Here is a 21375-nt window from a genome sequence, read left to right as displayed (position 1 = left end):
ATGGTTCACATTTCTGACCTTCTCTTCTGCCACTAGGCAGGGAAAGCTCTCTACTTTTAATGGCTCATGAGATTAGATCAGATCCACCTGAATAATGTTTCTGTCTTACAGTCAGCTGTAAATATCATGTGATTTCACTTATGTGGAATCTGAAAAACAAATGAACAAACAAAAACAGAAACAGACCCATAAATGGAGAAAACAGCTGGTGGTTGCCAGAGAGGAGGGGAAATGAGGGGAGTGGGCAAAATGGGTGAAGGGGAGTGGGAGGAAGTAGGCTTTTGGTTATGGAGTGAGTAAGTCATGGGGATGAAAAGTACAGTACAGGGAATGGAATGTACTCAGTGGTATTGTAATAGTATGGTGATAAATGGTAGTTGCACTTGTGGTAAGCATAGCATAACGTATAGACTTGTCGAATCACTGTGTTGTACACCTGAAACTAATGTAACATTGTCAACTACAGTTAAATAATCCACAGAACTTGTGAATATGATGAGATCACGCCTGTGATTGTCTTTTTGGTTGTAGCCATTCTCGTCTATTCACATTCTTTGCCCATTTTTTAGTTGGATTCTTTTTAATCTTGTTGAGTTGTAGGAGTGAATACAAATGTTCTAAATACAAATCCTTTTCAGACATATAATTTGCATATTTTTCTTCAAGTTTGTGGGTTGTCTTCACTTTCTTGATAGCATCCTGAGAAACATGCATATTTTTATTTTTGATGAAATTCTGTTTATTAATCTTCTATTGTTTGTGCCTTTGGTGGCTTATCTGAGAAGTCATTGCCTAATCCTAGATCACAAAGATTTATTCCTGTGTTTTGAGTTTGAAGTTTTAGCTCATATTTGCATTCATCTTTGTGGTGTGAGGTAGGGGTCTAAATTTATTTTTCTGCATGTGGATATCCAGTCGTCCCAGCCTCATTTGTTGAATCTCATCAAACTTGAATTAGCATGTTTATTTTTTGTTGCATATAATTAGTAAGTGTATTGATCCATAATTAAGGGAGCTTTTACTGGACTGCATTGCCTTATTAGAGAGATATATTTCATGTATTTTCTTAGTAGGCATGGTTTTAAAAATATTAGAGTCTGTAGTTCTGGCCAGAAGTATTCCCAAATTATGTTGTGCTGATGTTTTTGTTCATTTTCAGATTTATAGATCTCGGTCATGCTGGTATGTTCTGAGAAGAAACTAGCCTTTGTATTAAGAAATGAGGGATTTATAACCACCTAAAAATACAGTATAATTTAAGTGGGAAGTAGCATTGGACCTTTTCTTTGTTTCATTAAAATAATTCATATTGAATTCAATCAAATCTCTAGTTCAGTAATACTTGAGATTTAGCTTTAACTGACCTTGATTAAAGGCCACTTATGGTATACTTACAATTTTTAAAAAGAAAGATGGAAGTGGGAGCGGGGAGGGGATGAATGTAGCTTAGGTAGTAGAACAAAATCCCTAAAGTATGTGGTGGGAATGGGTTGATAGGAAGGCATTTAATAGTCTATGATTTGATTCTGCCTTAAAAGACCACAACAGTTAAAAATAATGAACCCTGATTTAAAATACTCTTAGCATACATTATTAAGTGAGAACATTTTGGGGGAAAAGTTTGTCAGATACTGAAATTTATTTTAAATTATACCAGAATTAAAAGTGGTTGCTTTCTTAGATAATATACATATATAATGCGGTATACCAGTAATCAATCACTGCATAACAAACCAGTCTAAACTGAGGGTCTTAAAATAGCAACAGTCATTTAAATTCTCGCAAATATGCAGTTTGGGTAGACCTCATGACTTGTTTCGGTTTCATGAAATGTCACCAGTAATGACTTGATGCAGGGCTAGAGGATCCACTTTCAAGGTGGCTCACTCACATGCCTGGAAAGTTGGACTGAGGGCCTAAATTCTTCTCCATAATAGTCCTCTTTGCAGCTGCTTGGATTTTCTCACAGTATGGTGGTTGGGTTCCTAGAAAACAAAGTGAAAGTTTGTGACATTTCCATGACCTAGTCGTAGAAATCACATACAGTCACTTCTGCTGTACTTACTGGTAGAGACCGTCACAAAGGCCTGCCTAGGTTTTGGGTAAGGGACATGAACTCTACCTCTTTTGGGGGCCATTTCTGGAAAATTTAATCTATCACATGTTATGTAATATTTCTTTCCAAGAAATCCTTGGGAAAATCAATGTAATATTTAGAAATTAATAGGGGAAGGCCAGAATTAAGTTAAAATGTCATCTGTGCAAGAAATTTTTAATTTCTCTTTCTCAATTTATTTTCAACTATCTCTATTAAGAATTAACTGAAACTTTGGATATTCTAAATATATAGTTAATTTTGCAAATAAGGGGAAACCCCATCATGAATTACACAGTTAACAAAATGCAGTTATTGTCAAGGACCTAGTGTATAGTCATATTCATAGCTACACTTTATTAGAACAAAGGATCCAAAGCAAAATCAGCAAAGGGAAAAGGCACGTGGGGCAAAATCCAGAGGAAACCAGCACAAACTTCGAAGTGTCTTCTTCCAGACTCATGTAGAATGTGCTTACTTCCTCCAGCAACAAATTGTGACAATATATGTGAAATTTGGGGGCACCTGGGTGGCTCAGTTGGTTAAGCCTCTGCCTTCTGCTCAGGTCATGATCTAAGAGTCCTGGGATCAAGCCCCACATGGGTTCTCTGCTTAGTGGGGAGTCTGCTTAGCCCTCTCCCTCTGCCCCTTCTCCCTGCCTTGTGTTCTCTCCCTCCCTCTCTCTGCCTCAAATAAATAAATAAAATCTTAAAAAAAAATAAAATAAAATTTTGTCTACCCAGGAAGCTCATTGAAGACTCAACACCCTCAGTTTTTGTTGGGGCCTTGTCATGTAAGCACTCTCTAGCTAGCATTTATCAAGATTCCAGACTTCCAGAAGGAAATCTGGTTGTTAACATAATCCATATTATTTACTTAAACAGTTTAGGCACAGTGAGCCACTCTTATCAGATAGAGTGATGGGGACCCTCCCAAAGTTCAAGTTCCTAGTCATTAGCCAAAGGCCAACTTTGCAGGCAGATAGGCCTGCTATGTTAATGCTTTTCTGTACCTGCACTTAAAAAAATATATTCCCAAATCTTCACTTGCTCTTGGTTGACCCTTGAATGTGTAGATTTCTGAGTAAACTCAGTGGTTAAAGAAAAATTTATAGATATAAATGAGATATAACTTGGCCATTATGTTTTTTGTGTTTTTTTTTTAAAGATTTATTTGACAGAGACACAGTGAGAGAGGGAACACAAGCAGGGGGAGTGGGAGAAAGAGAAGCAGGCTTCCCACCGAGCAGGGAGCCCGATGCGGGGCTCGATCCCAGGACCCTGGGATCATGACTTGAGCCGAAGGCAGACACTTAATGACTGAGCCACCCAGGCGCCCCGGCCATTATGTTTAAAACCAAGACCAAATATTGGTTTCTGTTAAAACTTTAAAACTTCCTGATAGTATGGAGCTAGAACTTTAAACATAATACAAATAGGTGGGTTATAATGACAGAAATGAATATGTGTTGATAACTTTCCACCACCTTCTTCCTGAAGTACATCCTTGGAGAAGCAAGGCAAAATAACATATTAAGAACATGAGTTCTGAAGCCAGACTAATAGAATCCTTTAGGATAGGGCTCCCCACCCTCTATCTGTCTCAATTTTCTCATATGTCCAGTAGGAGTAATAATAGTATCTACTTTATCAAGTTGTTGGTGAAATAAGTGGAATAATAAATGCAAAATATTTGTCCGGCAGTTAAGTGCTAATTCCTGTGTCATTCCATGGATCAGTGATTACATTTACTAAAACAAAAATCGAACCATCTATTGAGAAAAGTGTAATTCTGGGGCCTGCAGCCAGAATATGGGAAATAGTGTCTCTCCCAAGATTTTAAGGGTATATGATTCTTATACCTTTAAAATGCAGTGAGAGTTTGGGGGTTGTGGGTAGTTGGCATAATTTACTATAAAATTAAACCCAGAAATATTCAGGGTCTTCAATCCTAAATTAGTATATCTGCTGTTAATAGTACTGATATGACTACACAGTTCCATAAGATATTCATAATGAATTTAATTAACTGCCTGTATAAAAAAAACAATTGCCATGCTGTTGGTGGTGGTGGTTGTGTAGCCAGTGATAGAATTACGTTTGGCTAGCAATGTACAGATGGAATTATAATCTCAATAGAAACCGAGAAATAGTTTTCTAACATTGTTACTAGTAGAATAAGCTTTCATAATAGGGAAGAAAGTACACAAGGACTTACTTAAATAAAAGAATGAAGTTAATATTTTTAACATTTTTCCTTAAGGACCAGTGTAATGCGGAGAAGCACGCAGATGGAATTATAGTAAGTTTAATCTAATCTTTTTGTTTCCCTTTACTTCTGCAGAGCATTATAACCAGTCATGTCAGGAGAAGCCTGAACTTCTACTCATTTTTCAACACAAATTCCTCTTTTTCACCTACTCACTGCTTTTTGTTGTTGACTCTTGCAATTTTCCTTAAGCTTCTAAAATTGCCCTTCTTTCAGCAATCATTTGCAGGGAAGATGTTAAAATTTTTCTAAGTGTTGGTTCAGATTGAATCACTTTGCATGTGTTAACATGAAGGGTTAATCATGGTGTGAAAATACAGCTTTTATGACTAAGGCATAACTCACAATGCTATATTTCTTGTCAAACTTCTTTTTTTCTCAGATGAAAGCAGAAGGGGAGGGATTCAGTATTGAAACCTATCTTAGTCTATTTAATGTGTATCGGTTTCTATTTTATTTTTAGATTTTGTTAACTATCATTGCTACTGTGGTATATATTGTGTTTTTATTAGAACAAATTGCAGCATGAATTCTTTCATTTACAGCCATTTTCTTATTCTTTCCTCCTCCTCAGCTTTTTACTCTTCCCTTAGATTCAACTTCTCCTTTAAAAAGAAAAGAAAATTTTATTGTTGGTATTTCCCATCTGGAAATAAAAGTTAGAATTTGAAGATTTGTAGTTGGAGCAACCCTGTTTTTATGGTAACTGAGTGACTTCTGTTTTAGATTGTATTTCTAAAGCAGGATGCAGCCCCTTTTTTTGTCCCAAGACTTTACAGATGCCAGCTTGTCTGAGATCTGGAAACTCTTCAAAATCTTCAAAACCATCTCATGATTATACTTGAAAGGATAAGCATGTTATCTTTGTAGTTGGTTTAAAATGAAAAAAAGTTAAATATCGATGTTGTTTGCATATTTCTTAAGAAGCCAGAGATAAGAGAAGCATTTTTAAAATTTGAATTAAAGATGTTGGAATTTTTATCTGTCTTTTCACAGTGCGAGTTCAGAATTTGAGCTATGGTGGTAATATAGTTATGTGGTCTAAATACAATGTAATATAATGTAGTATGTCTTCCTGGGCTATCAGTTAAGATTGTAAACCTCATGGAAAAGGACTATATATGTTGTCTAGCATGTCATGGTCCCCAAAGATCCTAAGAAAAATCATGTTGGCAATTATTTTTCTCTCTCATTCCTCAAAACAAAATTAGTTACTTTTTATTATGTTAAAAAATTGGCAGTTTTATAAAGCATACCAAAAATGTTTGGCCATTTGCAATTAAAAACATCTAGAAAGTTTATACTTACAGAAAATCTAAACCTGTAGAAAACAATCATACTTGAATCATTTGATCAGGACTGTAGCATTTTTCCTTAAGAGTTTTTATTTTTAAAAAAGAAAGGAAACGTTCATGGTTTAAATCTTAGACCCACACAGCTAGAACCTGGCCCTGCTACTCAATAGCTATGATCTTAGGCAGGTTATTTGACCTTTGAGCCTTAGTTTCTTCAACTTTAAAGAAAGGTAGCTAGATCTACCTCAGAACATTGTTGTAAGGTACAGGATGAGCACAGAATCAATAAATGGTAGCTATACATAAATGCATGTATATATAATTTATATTTTGCAGAATGTTATTAATGGTACAACTGGTTAGAGCTAAGGATTATCATTTATTTGTGCTTCTGAAGTTCATATTCATTTTCAAAGCAAGGTGTAGAATGTAATTTGACCTATTTTAGCCTGAAATTGGTTGAACAAGGACCGTAGATAATTATGGAGTAGTTATATTTTCTGTTAACAGCAAGCAACAAAAGATATCTGGTACTTTTAATATACATGCAAAAATCTAAAAGACAAGATTAGTCTTCAGAACATTTCATCTGGAAAACAAAAGATTACATTCAAAAGATAGAATTCTACTGGTCCCTTTTACCGAAGTTATTTCTTATTCTCTTCAATAATTTTTCTTATATAAAAGGTAAGGATAAAGAGGTGACATACTCTCCTTCCCATGGATCAATATTAATGGTGGGATTTTGCCTTTGTAAAGTACTTGGAGTTCTTTGGAGAAAACCATTAGGTAAAAACAAGGAATTTACAGCTGCACGACTTGTTTGAGACATTTGTTTAGTTACCATCTCCTGGTCTAGGTTCTGAAGATAAGAATCATAAAGTAATAACCAAAAAGCCCCTATAGAACATATAATCCAGACATATTTTACACGCTGGGAAAGTGAGGACCACAGTAGATAAAAGACTTGCCAAATCCTTGCCAGAATTAAAATTCCTAGTCTGTTTTACGTATGCTCTTCCCAGTACTTCAGAACCTTCCCTACTTCATTTTATTAGGGTTTTTATTATTAGTGATTGTTTTCAGGGTCTCTTCTCTAAGTGTCCTTTATTTTCCTGTTAAAATATTTATAGTCAGTAGACTATTGTCGTGATGAGCATCGGAATTCCTGTGCTCAAATCAGTTGATTTAAGAGATCTGATTTAGGGGCGCCCGGGTGGCTCAGTCATTGGGCGTCTGCCTTCGGCTCGGGTCATGGTCCCAGGGTCCTGGGATCGAGCCCCGCATCAGCCTCCCTGCACAGCAGGAAGCCTGCTTCTCCCTCTCCCGCTCCCCCTGCTTGTGTTCCCTCTCTCGCTGTGTCTCTCTGTCAAATAAATAAATTAAATCTTAAAAAAAAAAAAATCTGATTTAGCGATTTTTAATGTTTATGCAGAGAGGGGGCTTAAGGAAAAAAATTTGAATTAAATGAGAATGCTATAAAAACTTTCCCCTTAACTCAGTTTCCATTGCTAGGGTTTCTAACTTTTTTATGAATACTTTTGGGGTTCATTCATCAGTAAAGTATTTCTCTTCTAAATCTGTTTCAGTATTTTCTGTTATAAGCCTTCCCAAATACATATTTGACATTTTCTGGATCAAGGAAAAGTAAAGAACTTAAAATTTTATTTCTTGGGTTTTATCCGGTATAGTCTTCTAAATGATAGATCTAAACTTTACTCTGGCAAAGACCTTAGTTTAAAGCTGCCCTCCTCCAAGTAAAAAAGCATCAGTATATAGAGTCTTGTTTTTATTTTTATTTATTTTTTTAAAAGATTTTATTTATTTGACAGAGTCAGCGAGAGAGGGAACACAGGCAGGAGGAGCAGGAGAGGGAGGAGCAGGAGAGGGAGAAGCAGGCTTCCTGCTGCATAGGGTGCCCAATGCGGGGCTCGATCCCAGCACTCTGGGATCATGACCTGAGCGGAAGGCCGATGCTTAACGACTGAGCCACCCAGGCGCCCCTGGAGTCTTGTTTTTAAAAATGTCCTCATGCTGGCAGAATAAGTTCTTGGCTTGAAATCAGAAAGACCTAGACTTTTTTTCTCTCTAAAATTGTAGCTACATATTTATTTTTTTTTCTAAATTCTCAAAAAGAAAGCCTCCTTCCCTGCATCCCCCAATTAGAAGATACATCTCTTTGCCTTTAGTGACTGTAAAACTAGGTGCCTGTACATTGTGTACACAGTGATAGAAGGTGGCAGTAGTGGAGATGGAAAGATGAAATCCTAGTCGTGCAGGTATATTTACCAGTTGTAGTTGTAATGTTTAATAACACCAAAGTAAGAGAGAGCATTTCTCTCTAACTTCGATAGAGAAACATTATTTGTGGTGAATTGAGAAGTTACTATTTTGGATTCCCGAAATTTTCCCACACCATTTTATAACTCTTTGCAGGTTTTTACATTTAGCTTTATCTTTCTGTTTGACAAATTCTTTCATTTTCCCTCCTTACTATGTTGTTTTTTTAAGAAACTCTTAGACTTCTATATCATAAATGAATTTCATTTCCTCTTTGCATTTTGATCAGCATATCTATATAGCTACCCTCAGGACTTTGCTGTCAGAAATGTGGGCATTTCGTACATTTGGGAGGGTCAGTACTGGAAGGGCATTTAATTAATTTACTATACTGTGTTTCTTTATCTCAGAGTACTATTAATCCTGTAGATGCAATATATCAGCCTAGTCCCCTGGAACCTGTGATCAACACAATGCCTACCCAGACTGTCTTACCTCCAGGTATGGTATTTGCAAAAATGTTTCAGATTCATTGATTAGAAAAAACTTAATTTGTGTAGCCATCATAGTAATCTTGAAGGGCTCGTTTTTGGGGTTTTTTTTTTGTTGTTTGTTTTATTTTTAAGATTTTATTTATTTATTTGGCAGAGAGAGTGAGAGAGCACAAGCAGGGGCAGCGCAGAGGGAGAGGGAGAAGCAGGCTTCCTACCAAGCAGGTAGCCCAATGTGGGGCTCAATCCTAAGACCTTGGGATCATGACCTGAGCTGAAAGCAGACGCTTAGCCAACTGAGGCACCCATGCGCCCCTGGTTTTGTTTTTCAATAAGTAAATGGAATCACAAAAAAATGGCACAGCAGAAAATGAACTGGAAAAAGATAATATTTTTGGTATTGGGGATTTTTTAATACAGTGAAAGAGCTTTTGGTTTTCAAAGTGAGATGGAAGGAAAAGGTTACTGAGACTTGGAGTAACTGGTGGGACAGAATCCTATGACCCTGGATTCATGCTACCAAAGAAAGCTTAATTACATTGACCTACTTGAAGGTAATCCAGGAACTTTCTATTTGGGGGTATTTTTTATAACTATGAAGAATACAAATGGTTTCTTCTAATGGTGGACCCTAAGGTAATGGAAGGTAAGGGTGAAATTTGTGATGCCTACCAATTAGAAAGACCTATTTTTAAGTATAGAGTAATCTGTAGGTTTTTTTGTGTTTTTGTTTTGTTTTTTAAACTAGCAAAGGAAGGTTTAGGGACAACACCCATGTGTACGAAATCCTTTACTTTTTATTGCATCCAACGTAGTTAAGTCAGAAATTGTAACAAAAAAATCCCTTTAAAAATACTTAAAAAGTATGTGAAATCCTTTTGTGAATTTTGATTCCTTAAGAGAAGGAGCTTAGTATCTAGTGGGGCTAAAGAGGAAGTACTACTGTGCGCCATTTTATTTTATTTTATTTAAGATTTATTTATTTTTAAGATTTATTTGTGAGAGAGAGTGCACGAGCGCCTAAGCAGGGGCAACGGTAGGCAAAGGGAGAAGCAGGCTCCCTGCTGAGCAAGGAGCCTAAAAGGGACTTGATCCCAGGACTCTGGGATCATGACCTGAGCCGAAGGCAGATGCATAATCTGCTGAGTCACCCAGGCATCCCTAAAGATTTATTTATTTTAGAGAGCATGGGCATGTGCGCAAGAGGGAGAGGGAAAAAATCTCAAGCAGACTCCCCAGTGTGCGCAGAGCCCCAGTGCAGGGCTCGATTCCATGACCCTGAGACCAGACCTGAGCCGAAATCCAGAGTGGGACGCTCAACCAACTGAGCCATCCAGACGCCCCATGTTCCCCATTTTAAAATGACTTTATGTGGTTTGATGCTTAGAAAGACTTTATCATCAGAAGTGTTTGCTAGTTTTATAGAGCATTTTTACTGAGGTTTTAGCCTACCTTGACTAGTCTCTTGATATCCTGCCTAATGTCTTAGTACTTGGTAGCATATCACCATTGAGTTTAAAGGGGATAGAAGGTATGAAAGAAGGAATAGCATGGAACTTGACTTAATGGAAGACAGTTTCAAAAATTGCTGATCTTTAATATTTTGAATTCCACACAATTGCAGTTAACACAGTTGTATGTGGCTTTTTTTCTATGTTCAAATCTTCTAGAACCTGCTCAGTTATGTAAGTCAGAGCAGCGTCCATCTTCCCTACCAGTTGGACCTGTATTAGCTACCTTGGGACATCATCAGACTCCAACACCAAATAGTACAGGTACAGATTTATGTAATTTCTTTAATTCTCATAACTCCCCATTAACATTTAAGATTTTGTTTGATCGCTGATGGGAAAAGGGATGAAATGTGTTATACATTTGTGTTGAAGATATCATAGTTTTACTGTCATTCTATACATGAAGTTGTTAACTTTGTGATAGAGCCAGAAGCTTTAGTAATAATTCTATATTTTTTTAAAGATTTTATTTATTTATTTGACACGGGATGGGGGGAGAGCAAGCACAGGCAGAGGGAGAAGCAGGTTCCCCGCTGAGCAAGGAGCCCGATGTAGGGCTTGATCCCGGGACTCTGGGATCACGACCCAAGCTGAAGGCAGCTGCTTAACCGACTGAGCCACCAAGGTGCCCCAGTAATAATTACATTTTAAATAAGATAAAATATTGCAGAATTTTGTTTACCTTAAGAAAAGATTTATTTTGAAGATCTGTATTTTTAAAGAAATTTGCTGGAGTCAAACTTGCATACTTCTATTATTTTTTTTTTTAAAGATTTTATTTATCTATCTGACAGAGACAGCGAGAGAGGGAACACAGCAGGGGAGTTGGGAGAGGGAGAGGCAGGCTTCCCACTAAGCAGGGAGCCAGATGCGGGGCTCGATCCCAGCACCCTGGGATCATGACCTGAGCCGAAGGCAGATGCTTAACCAGCTGAGCCACCCAGGTGCCCCTACTTTATTATTGTAAAGGAATGAGACAGTATAAAAGTATAGAGAACAAAAGCTGAAAGTTCTCTTTATTCTTCCCTCTCATTTGCATGTGTTTTACATGTATTTGTATGCATATATGTACATATATACCTATATTGTGTATTTTTTTTAATTAAAAACTTTATTTTAAATATTTTTATTTATTTGAGAAAGAGAGGGGGAGAGAGAGACATACACACAAACGGGGAGGGGCAGAGGGAGAAGCAGACTCTGTACTGAGCAGGGAAACCCAATGTGGGGCTCGATCCTAGGAGCCTGGGATCATGACCTGAGCCAAAAGCAGCCGATTAATCAACTGAGCCACCCAAGCACTCCAGATTTTTTTTTTTAGAATAGTTAACAATGTTACATTCGTTTTGGGTGACAGCTTAGTGATTTGACAAGTTTATACATTATGCTATGTCCCCCCAAGTGTGTAGCTACCATCTGTCCTGTTAACATCACTGTTAAAATATCATTGACTATATTCCCTATGCTGTGCCTTTTATTCCTGTGATTTATTCATTCCATAACTGGAATCCTGTATTTCCCTCTCCCCTTCACCCATTTTGCTCAACCCTCAACCCCTCTCCTGTCTGGCAACCATAATTTTGTTCTCTATATTATAGGCCTGATTCTGCTTTTTGTTTATTCATTTGTGGGTTTGTTTTTAAGATTCCACTTATGGTGGAATCGTGTGGTATTTGTCTTTCTCAGTTAGGCTTATTTCACTTAGCTTAATACCCTCTAGGTTGATCCATGTTGTCTCAGATGTCACAGTCTCATCCTTTTTATGGCTGTGTAATATTCCTGTGTGTGTGTGTGTGTGTGTGTACCACATTTTCTTGCATTATTCACCTGTTGATGGACACTTAGATTGTTTCCATATCTACAATCTGGCTATTGTAAATAATTGTAAATAATGCTGCAGTAAGCATAGAGGTGTGTATATCTTTTTGAATTAGTGTTTCTAACACGTCATTTTGACTTTAGCCATTCTGTCTGGTATAAGATGCTATCTCATTTGTGGTTTTGATTTGCATTTTGGTGATTCGTGATGTTGAGCACCTCTTCATCTGTCTGTTGGCCATCTGTCTTCTTTGGAAAAATGTTTATTCGGTCCTCTGCTCCTTCCCCCTTTTTTCTCTCTCTCTTTTTTTTTTAATAGTCCTCTGCCCCTTTTAAAATCAGATTATTTGTTCTTTTGGTATTGAGTTGTATAAGTTCTTTATATATTTTGAATATTAACCCCTCATTGGATATATCATTTGCAAATATCTTCTCCCATTCTCTAGGGTATCTTTTTTGTTTTGTCAGTAGCTTCCTTCGCTGTGCAAAAGCTTTTTATTTTGATAAAAATCATTTATTTTTGCTTTTGTTTGCCTTGCCTCAGTAGACACATCTAGAAAAATGTGCTACAGCCGATGTCAGAGAAATTCCTGCCTGTGCTCTCTTCTAGGATTTTTATGGTTTCAGTCTCACATTTAGATCTTCAGTCCATTTTTGAGTGTATTTTTGTGTATAGTGTTAGAAAGTGGTCCACTTTCATTCTTTTTACATGCAGCTGTCCAGTTTTCCCAGCACCATTTTTTGGAGAGACTGTCTTTCCTCATTGTATATTCTTGCTTCCTTTGTCACAGGGTAAGTGTTCTTGCCTCCTTTGTCATGGATTGACTATATAATCCTGGATTTATTTTGGGGGTATCCATTCTGTTCCACTGATCTGTGTGTCTGTTTTTATGGCAGTACCATACTGTTTTGATTTCTACAGCTTTGTAGTATATTTTGAAATCTGGTGTTGTAATACCTTCACTTTATTCTTCTTTCTCAGGACTGCTTTGGGTATTGGGTATTTCTGTGGTTCTTTACAAATTTTAGTACTATTTGTTCCAGTTTTGTGAAAATATATTGTATATTCTTACTGTTGTTTTAACCTGAATGACATCATGTGTTTCTGTGACTTTCTCTTTTCATTTAACAGAAAACGTTTAGAGAGCTTTCCATGTTTATGCTGTTAGGTCTACAATGTTCTTTTTATGGCTGCCTGAGCACATATTACCTGTTTTTCTGCTGATGGGCATTTAGATTGTTTCCAGGATTTTTCTATTACAAGCAGTACTTCAGTGAATGTCCTTGTGCAGCCACTTTTGGCACATATATTTTTTTAAGGTTAGATTTATCATTCTTTCACATTTTTTCATTTTATAAGAAAAAAAGATACTTTGTTTTAATTTGTATTCTCTTTATTTAGACTTATGGTCTTTATTTTTTCTGTAATTTATAAGCATGCTATCAATGTTAGTATTAGAATATTTCTTGTTTTAAAACTGATTACTTTGAGATACCTGTTGAACCAAACTCAAAGGAGAACTTCATGCTTTTGTCCCTGTTACACCTTGAGGAAGTAGGAGGGAAGCCCCTCCTTGTTGCTTCACATATTTCTTTCCTGGACAGGACTTTTCCTCCTGTCCTGTAATAATGAAAATTACCTTGTGACTTTAGCCCATTTTGAAAATTGAATTAGTAAAGATGTGTTGTTACTTTGTTCTTTAATATTTAACAGCATGGTCAGCTGTCTTCTCCATTGAGAGAAAGAAAGCAGAAATAGCTCTTATTTGAAGCTCTTGGGAAAATGCTGACAAGTAATTTGAATAATGAGGTTGAAATGTTTGGCTGACTTTTTTTTTGTATTTCATTGCTTGTATCACCTTTTGTTCATTTTAAAAACAGTACCTGTGTTTTCTTTTATTTGTTTTTTAATACGAGAGGATACTCCAGGGGCACCTGGATGGCTCAGTCAGTTAAGCATCTGACTCTTGATTTTGGCTCAGGTCATGATCTCAGGGTCTTGAGACAGAGCCCTGCATTGGGCTCATGTGGTCGGTGTGGAGCCTGCTTAAGATTCTCTCTCTCCCTATCCCTCTGCCTCTCCTTCTTTCTCTTTCTCTCAAAAAAAAAAAAAGGATACTCTGGTTTCTCTTCAGTTGTATAAATCTTTCACCTGTTACTAAAGAAAGGATTATGTCAGTTTGGAAACACAGCCAAAATTGTGTATTTGGAGATACATAAAATTAGTTACAAACTTTGAAAAAGTGAGTGCTCTTCTTATGTACATTTAGGATAATTATAATAAATAATTTAGGATATAAATTATTTCAGAAGATACTTTTGAAATATAGCATTTTAGAGTAGGTAGATTTAAAGAAGTTTTAGAAATGAAATTAACATGATTTAGTCTTTTTTTTCAGCCTAATTTCTTCTTTAACTCTCTCCCTAATACAAAAAAGAAATAAGGTAACAACTGAGAAAAGAAATAATATTGTTTGTTCTTATAAGGAAAACTGTTCTTTAGTTTGCAATTCCCAAACTCATTTTCTTCTTGGACACATTTTTAATTGTGTGATCGTCTGGAGTGTTTGCATGTTACTTAATCATTTTTAATTCCTGGGTGGTTTGGGGGCTTTTTTTTTTTTTTTAAGTATTACCTATTTCAGTAAGAGAAACTCTCTTTCCCATCTTACTGCCACTATTGCAGGGGATCGGGGGGGAAAGAATTTAAAGTTATTTGCTAAGATGAACTATTTTTGGAATTTCCACAGTAAGATTACCTTTTTCAGTGGCAAACTTTTATGTTTTCAAAAAATCTTTGTGAACGTGGCAACTAAATGTGGCAGGTGGATATGTTTCTTCTCTAACTATTGAACCATAGACACAAGAATGGGCTAAAGATCCATGGGTGACTCTAGATTCATTTTTGTTGCTGCTGTTTCTCAACTTCCAGAACTGTGGCCTTGGTTTTTAGATTGCCAGCATTGACTTAGTTAAATTTAATCTCTGCCAGGCATCTGTAGCAGTTTGGCATAAATTGCCTGAGAGCTTGTAGATAGATGCTCTGTAAACACTTAATCAATCTCAGTAGTCCTCCATTATTTGATACTTTTATTGTTTTGTTACTAGACAATCATGATCACAGAGATTAGATAATAGTTTTTCTGTGGATCTCTGTTAATTTCCATTTCCTTAGACTGGTTAGGTATCTTTCTAGTCCTTTCCTTTTCCATATTCTTCCCATAGTAGACCTCTGTTTTTCTCTGCCCCTGTGCCCCAGGCACCTGACTTGACTTAGGTGGAAAAGAAGTAAGGAGTTTGGATGGCGAGTGCTAGGGCTTTGTGTGGTGCTTTTGTGTTTCATGTGACATAATGACTAATGTGAATGTGATATCCTGGACGATATTTTAACTTTCATGTGGTCTTTGATATTCTTTCCGTTATGCATTCTTACTGTGTCACTGCTGCATTTTTTAAATATCTGGATCTACAGTATAAAGTAGGAGCCCTGGCTTTCCACTGGTGTTTGTATCTGTTGTGGGACTTCTGGCCCCAGAACTCACACACTGTGTTTACAATCGAAAGAGCTCCCTTTCTATTTATAGATAATTATAAATGGGAACATAGCTGTTTTTCATTTAAAAGTCTGTGTCCCATTCTATAACATGATTAGCCTTTTTCTTTGTCTACTTTAAGTATTGATTTTCTTTACAGAGAGTGTACCAACTTAACTTTTCTTAATTTTAGGAAAGTCTGTTTTGACTCCATCTCCCTAATTATTTTCCCTCTATTACCAACATTGTCTCCTAATTTAAAATGTTTTCATTTCCTAGGCAGTGGGCACTCACCACCTAGTAGCAGTTTGACTTCTCCAAGCCATGTCAATTTGTCTCCAAATACTGTCCCCGAGTTCTCTTATTCTAGCAGTGAAGATGAATTCTATGATGCTGATGAATTCCATCAAAGTGGCTCATCCCCAAAGCGCTTAATAGAGTAAGTAAATGAACTATGTATTTAAATGACTTTTGATTTTAAAAATAAATTTGATTTTGAGACTGGTGTGATTGGACGGACTCCCTTATAATGAAGCTTCTTATTGATTGGCTTATTGAGCAAAGCGAGTTCTGTGAGAATGTTGATTTTACTTTTGACTTAATTCAAATGGAATAAATTAGCATTAGCTAAAGTAATATGTCAGTAATAATTGAACTCCTGGCATTATTTCCATAGCTCCACCATTAGGAGAGGGGCAAATGAGAGTGAGAAAGCTAGGAAGTATTATACAAATAAGAGGGCACCATTACTTGTTTTATATTAGAGTGGAGATACTCAACACCTATAAGCCAGTCACTATACTAGTGGAGGAATGATCCAGAGGTGAAAAAAGACCCAGTTCCTGCCTTCAGGGAACTTGCTGTTTGTTGGGAGAACAAACAGACATAATCCAGTGGGATATATGCTAAGCACAGAAAGCCATGAGAGCATTTTGAAGTCCTTAGAAGTGAGGGAAGGATTTACAGAGGAGGGATGGGGTGTGATCCTAACGAAAGAATGTGAGTAGGGAGAAGGGAAGGGACATGGCAGTAAGGAGGGGAAAATGGAAGTGTTTTCTTGGAGATAGAACCCTATTAAGGCAGTCCTGTTGACAAAGGGAGGGGGAGTTGGGTTTCTTTGGGGGAGCTGTAAGTTGTTGAGTTTGTCTGTAGCATAAGTTGTTTAAAAAAGAAAAAGATACAGAAGGGGTTGATAAGGGCCAGGTCGTCTAAGACTCCTTTAGCCTTTTATGAATTTTGGACATTTTCTCACAAAAAATAGTAGTTGCTGGTCAGGTTTGCATTTTAGAAAAATAGACTTGCCTAGATTGTGTAAAGAATTGAATGAAGTGGGGCTGCATTACAGGTAGGGAGATCAGCCTAAACCGGGTAGTAAATTGAGAAATGTTGATAGCCTTAGGTAAGGTAATAGCATGAGAATGAGGGAAGCATGTGGATTCCAGAGATAGTAAGCAGGAAGATTTCGATAGATATTGATGATAGATCTTCCCTCATTAGAAAATATTTGACCTGTTTTATACCATTGAAAAAGCTAGGTGTGTTCCATTGCACAGACAAGACTTTATTTGTGTAAAGTCATTTACCTGATAGCTGATAAGCAAAATACACCTTACTGGTATATAGGTTGCTATGCTTTAGACTTTGGCTTTTGGAATCTCAGAAAGAATAGGTTCTAAATCTGGTTTGCTTCAAAGGTATGTGATCTTGGGTTCCTGGCTGGCTCGGTTGGCAGAGCATGCAATTCTTGGTCCTCGGGACTCTGAGTTCCAGCACCACATTGGATATAGCGATTACTTCAACAACAACAACAACAAAACAGGGGTGCCTGGGTGGCTCAGTTAAGCGGCTCCCTTTGGCTCAGGTCATGATCCCGAGGTCCTTGGATTGAGCCCCACGTTGGGCTCCCTGATCAGCGGAGAGCCTGCTTCTCCCTCTCCCTCTGCTGCTCCCCCTGCTTGTGTGTGCTGGCTCTCTCTCAAATAAAATCTTTTTTTTTTTTTTTAAAGATTTTTATTTATTTATTTGACAGAGAGCACAAGCAGGGGGAGCAGCAGAGGGAGAGGGAGAAGCAGACTCCCTGTCGAGCAAGGAGCCCGATGCGGGGCTTGATCCCAGGACCCTGGGATCATGACCTGAGCTGAAGGCAGACGCTTAACGACTGAGCCACCCAGGCGCCCTTCAAATAAATAAATAAAATCTATAGAAACAAAACAACAAAGGTGTGTGATCTTGGTCAAGTTATTAAACCTATGTAATCCTCAGTTTCCTCATTTGTAGAATGAGGATAAATAAACTTCAAAGGGTCATTGTGAACATTTTAATGAGAATAGTGTCAATCAGGTGCTTAATAAAGTATCTGGCATGTAATAAGCACTCATATAGAAAGCAAATTAATATTTATTTGTTTTAATGTTACTTATGTTTGTTGTAGATATAGTTGGCTTAATTTTTGTTGGGCATTTTTTTCAGCTCTGCTTTCTCAGGAGTTGGTACTATTGTTACAGCTTGGGGTTTGCTTTGTAGGACAGTGCAAATTTGGAAATGATTATATGTGAATTTGTAAGCCTAGTACATCAGCCACCCAGTCCTTAGACCACGTATCTTGGTTTCTTTTAATGAAAAATACTGTGTAGGACTCTAGTTTTCTTAAGTGTACACATGAGCTGAGAAATACAGTATTCATATATAATTGGATCATACCTGCTCAAAATCTCAAAATTTGTAAGGAAAATAATGGACTGGTTGAGGAAGTTTTGTGTCTTAGTGGATCAAACTCAGTTTTTGAATGTGGGAAAAAGTGAAATATCTGTGATACAGGTGTGATACAGTGATACTGTTAAGACATGAGACTAAAGGAAGGGAGGTTTGAACCCACAACTCAAGACCACCTTAGCAGAAAGGCTTGGTTTAGCATCTTGGTTTCTTAATGATGTATGTGGGGAAATAAACTATTGAGAAACCATTATTAGCAGTTTGCTAATAGGCATTCACTTTAATTTTGAAAATTGTTTTTTTATGATAGTGGGATTAAAAGGAAATAACCATTTGGAAGAAAATTCCAAGGTAAAGCTTATTATTGATTTTTTTTTTTTGATGTTTCCAAGCAGGTTTTCTTTAAACAGAATTAAGAACAGGTGTTCTTAACATCAAACTTGTATCAAACATCAGGTGTTATGCTAAACACAAAGTACAATTGAGTATCAAAACAGATTCATCTTTCCTCCAGAAGCATATAACCATATTCAGGAAAGCTTGTAGTATCTGAGTCTGGCCTCAGTTTCAAGGGGCTCTCCTGAAATTTTTATGGAACAGAAAATTTTAAAATAGTTTTTGAACATGTAATGAGCATGTCTACAAAGTCACTGGTAGGCTCATAGGCTTTTTCTCTTTTCTCCTTCTTATAAGCTTCCTTCTGTGTTACTCTCCTGGTACCCATCCCATGACAAATACACAGTTAAATTCAGAGTTAAATTCTGTGTCCTGCTAACCACTGGATTCCTTTTCTCCCTCAATTCTAGGATCTCCCTTGTATGCCCTAATCTGGATTCCCAAACTGGTAGGGACTGCAGATGTTTTAGTTGACCGTCAGAGTGTTTGTTGACTTTTGGGGAATTGGGGGTGTTTTGTTTTGTTTTGTTTTTAAACAGGGCTTAAAATCCCTTCAAATTGAGTATGTGGGGCCCCAGGTCTATATTCCTTATAATCTAGCCCAGTTCACCTATTTATGTTCTCTGCCTGACTTTGGTAGGCATTGAGCCTGTGACACCTGCTGGTTATCGGCTGCTACTACTTCTTTTCTAACTCTCGGGTCAAGTTTCTACTGTTTTTCTGTCTCTGAAGGAAGAGAGCTTGAAAGCTTTTTTTTTTTTTTCCTTAAGATTTTATTTTTTGACAGAGAGAGACAGCGAGAGAGGGAACACAAGCAGGGGGAGTGGGACAGAGAGAAAGCAGGCTTCCTGTGGAGCAGGGAGCCCGATGAGGGGCTTGATCCCAGGACCCTGAGATCATGACCGGAGCCGAAGGCAGATGCTTAATGGCTGAGCCACCCAGGTGCCCCGAGAACTTGAAAACTTACGTGTTTTCATTGTTCACTTTCTGGAGACCTGTAGTAATGATAGCTTCTGTGTGAACTACGTTACTGAGCAGTATGGTTGTACACAATTATAAACTAGATGAAAGTCCACGTTGGAAAGAACATGTGCTTCGGAGCCAGACATGCATTTGAAATGGCTCCACTACTTACCTCAGGTGACCTCAGGCCAGTCACCTGAACTTCTGAGCATCCATGTGTGAGGAGAATAATCATATCTACCTTACAGGGTTGTTATGGAGGTTAAATTGTTACGGAGATAAAAACTGTATTTGGCACGTACCTAGGTGCTCAGTAAGACTTTGGATTCTGTTACTGTAATTCAGTTCAGCGCTTCACATTTTTTGGTTTAGTTTATGATATTATAATTACAAAGTATAGAAGTTCGTTCGCCTATTGCAGATAAACCTTTCCTGTGTGCATATCATTTTTGTCGATGTTGCTGTTAGTTTTTAACTACATTCTTTAAATTCTCTGTCCTGATTGAGGTAAATTATGAAATGGATAAATGAGAATTCATCCCCTTTTTCATTCTGAGCCTTACTGAGCATTTCATTTGGCCCAGACATGGCTTCTAACCTGAGTAAAAATGAAAAGCACAGCGTAGATCTGACCTTTGGAATTGCATCTAAAATAAGATACATGTTTTAAAGGATTTGGGGGTTTTGATCAATTGATTTAAAAGATTGACTCTGTTTGATGATGTATCAGAGAGCCACAAAACATTTTGAAAATAACTTTCATGCAGCTCTTTTATTTAATGATAATTTGATGTCTCTTACCTAGGTCTTTTATTCATATTTTCCATTGACTCTCAAAACTGGTGAGGTAGACATTAGTTACAGTACCTTGTGATGTATACTACTAAATTATCAAATAAGCAATATTTAGTTACCTAAGAATTTTTGAAAAATAGATCAAAAGGTAAGTAACCAGGACAAACTATGTTTAAATTAGAATAAACATTGATCTAATATTTTAATATGAGAATATTCTAATATTCTAATATAGGCAGAGCATAGAGGATTTTTTGGGTAGTGAAACTATTCTCTACAATACTACAGTGGTGGATTTGTCAAAGTTCATAGAATGTCCACCACCAAGAGTGAACCCTAATGTAAACTATGGACTTTGAGTCAGAGAATGATGAGCCACTGTAGGTTCATGAGTTGTTACAAGTGTACCACTCCGGTGTAGAATGGTAATGATATGGGAAGGAGGTCGTGCATGTATGGGGAAAGGGATATATGAGAATTCTGTACTTTCTACTCAGTTTTGCTGTGAAAAACTCTAATAAATTAAGTTTATTAAAAGAATTAAAAGAAGGGGCGCCTGGGTGGCTCAGTCATTGGGCGTCTGCCTTTGGCTTGGGTTGTGATTCTAGCATGCTGGGATCGAGTCCCGCGTTGGGTTCCCTGATCACCGAGGAGCCTGCTTCTCCCTCTCCAGCTCCCCCTGCTTGTGTTCCATCTCTTGCTATCTCTGTCAAATAAATAGAAAAAAATCTTTAAAAAAAAAAATGGCCCTGGGGCCCTGGGTGGCTCAGTCATTAAGCATCTGCCTTCAGCTCAGGTCATGATCCCAGGGTCCTGGGATCGAGCCCTGAGTCAGGCTCCCTGCTCTCTGGGGAGCCTGCTTCTCCCTCTCCCACTCCCCCTGCTTGTGTTCCCTCTCTCACTCTCTCTCTCTGTCAAATAAATAAGTAAAATCTTTTTTTTTAATTTTATTTATTTATTTGACAGAGAGAGCACAAGCAGGGGAAGTGGCAGGCAGAGAGAGAAGCAGGCTTCCCGCTGAGCAGGGAGCTCGAGAGCTCGATTGGGGCTCGATCCCAGGACCCTGGGATCACGACCTGAGCCGAAGGCAGCCGCTTAACTGGCTGAGCCACCCAGGCGCCCCTAAATAAGTAAAATCTTAAAAAGAAAAAAATAGCATGCTTTTTTATTTTGTAATTTCAAATACAGTTTTTAAATGACTGGGAAGAATGTTAA

General features: G+C 37.4%; 1 protein-coding gene across 5 annotated transcripts in view; it reads left to right on the top strand.

Annotated features, from left to right (window-relative positions):
- Positions 1-21375, top strand: part of OSBPL9 (oxysterol binding protein like 9) — a 176250-nt gene that overhangs the window by 137645 nt on the left and 17230 nt on the right. For 4 of the 5 annotated variants that reach the window (XM_028106811.2, XM_028106813.2, XM_028106814.2 and 1 more), the window contains 4 exons: positions 4358-4396; positions 8349-8439; positions 10100-10204; positions 15574-15733. In XM_028106811.2, coding sequence (XP_027962612.2) covers positions 4358-4396; positions 8349-8439; positions 10100-10204; positions 15574-15733 — 395 coding nt within the window. The remainder of the gene's footprint in view (positions 1-4357; positions 4397-8348; positions 8440-10099; positions 10205-15573; positions 15734-21375) is intronic. The other variant, XM_028106812.2, reaches the window with a different exon arrangement.

The sequence above is a fragment of the Eumetopias jubatus genome, unplaced genomic scaffold (assembly GCF_037043125.1).
Source record: "Eumetopias jubatus isolate StellerSeaLion01/CBP00866 unplaced genomic scaffold, mEumJub1_p1.0 scaffold_4, whole genome shotgun sequence".
Lineage (NCBI taxonomy): Eukaryota > Metazoa > Chordata > Mammalia > Carnivora > Otariidae > Eumetopias > Eumetopias jubatus.
Note: the sequence above shows the minus strand (reverse complement) of the source record. Positions and strands in the feature narration are given on the sequence as shown.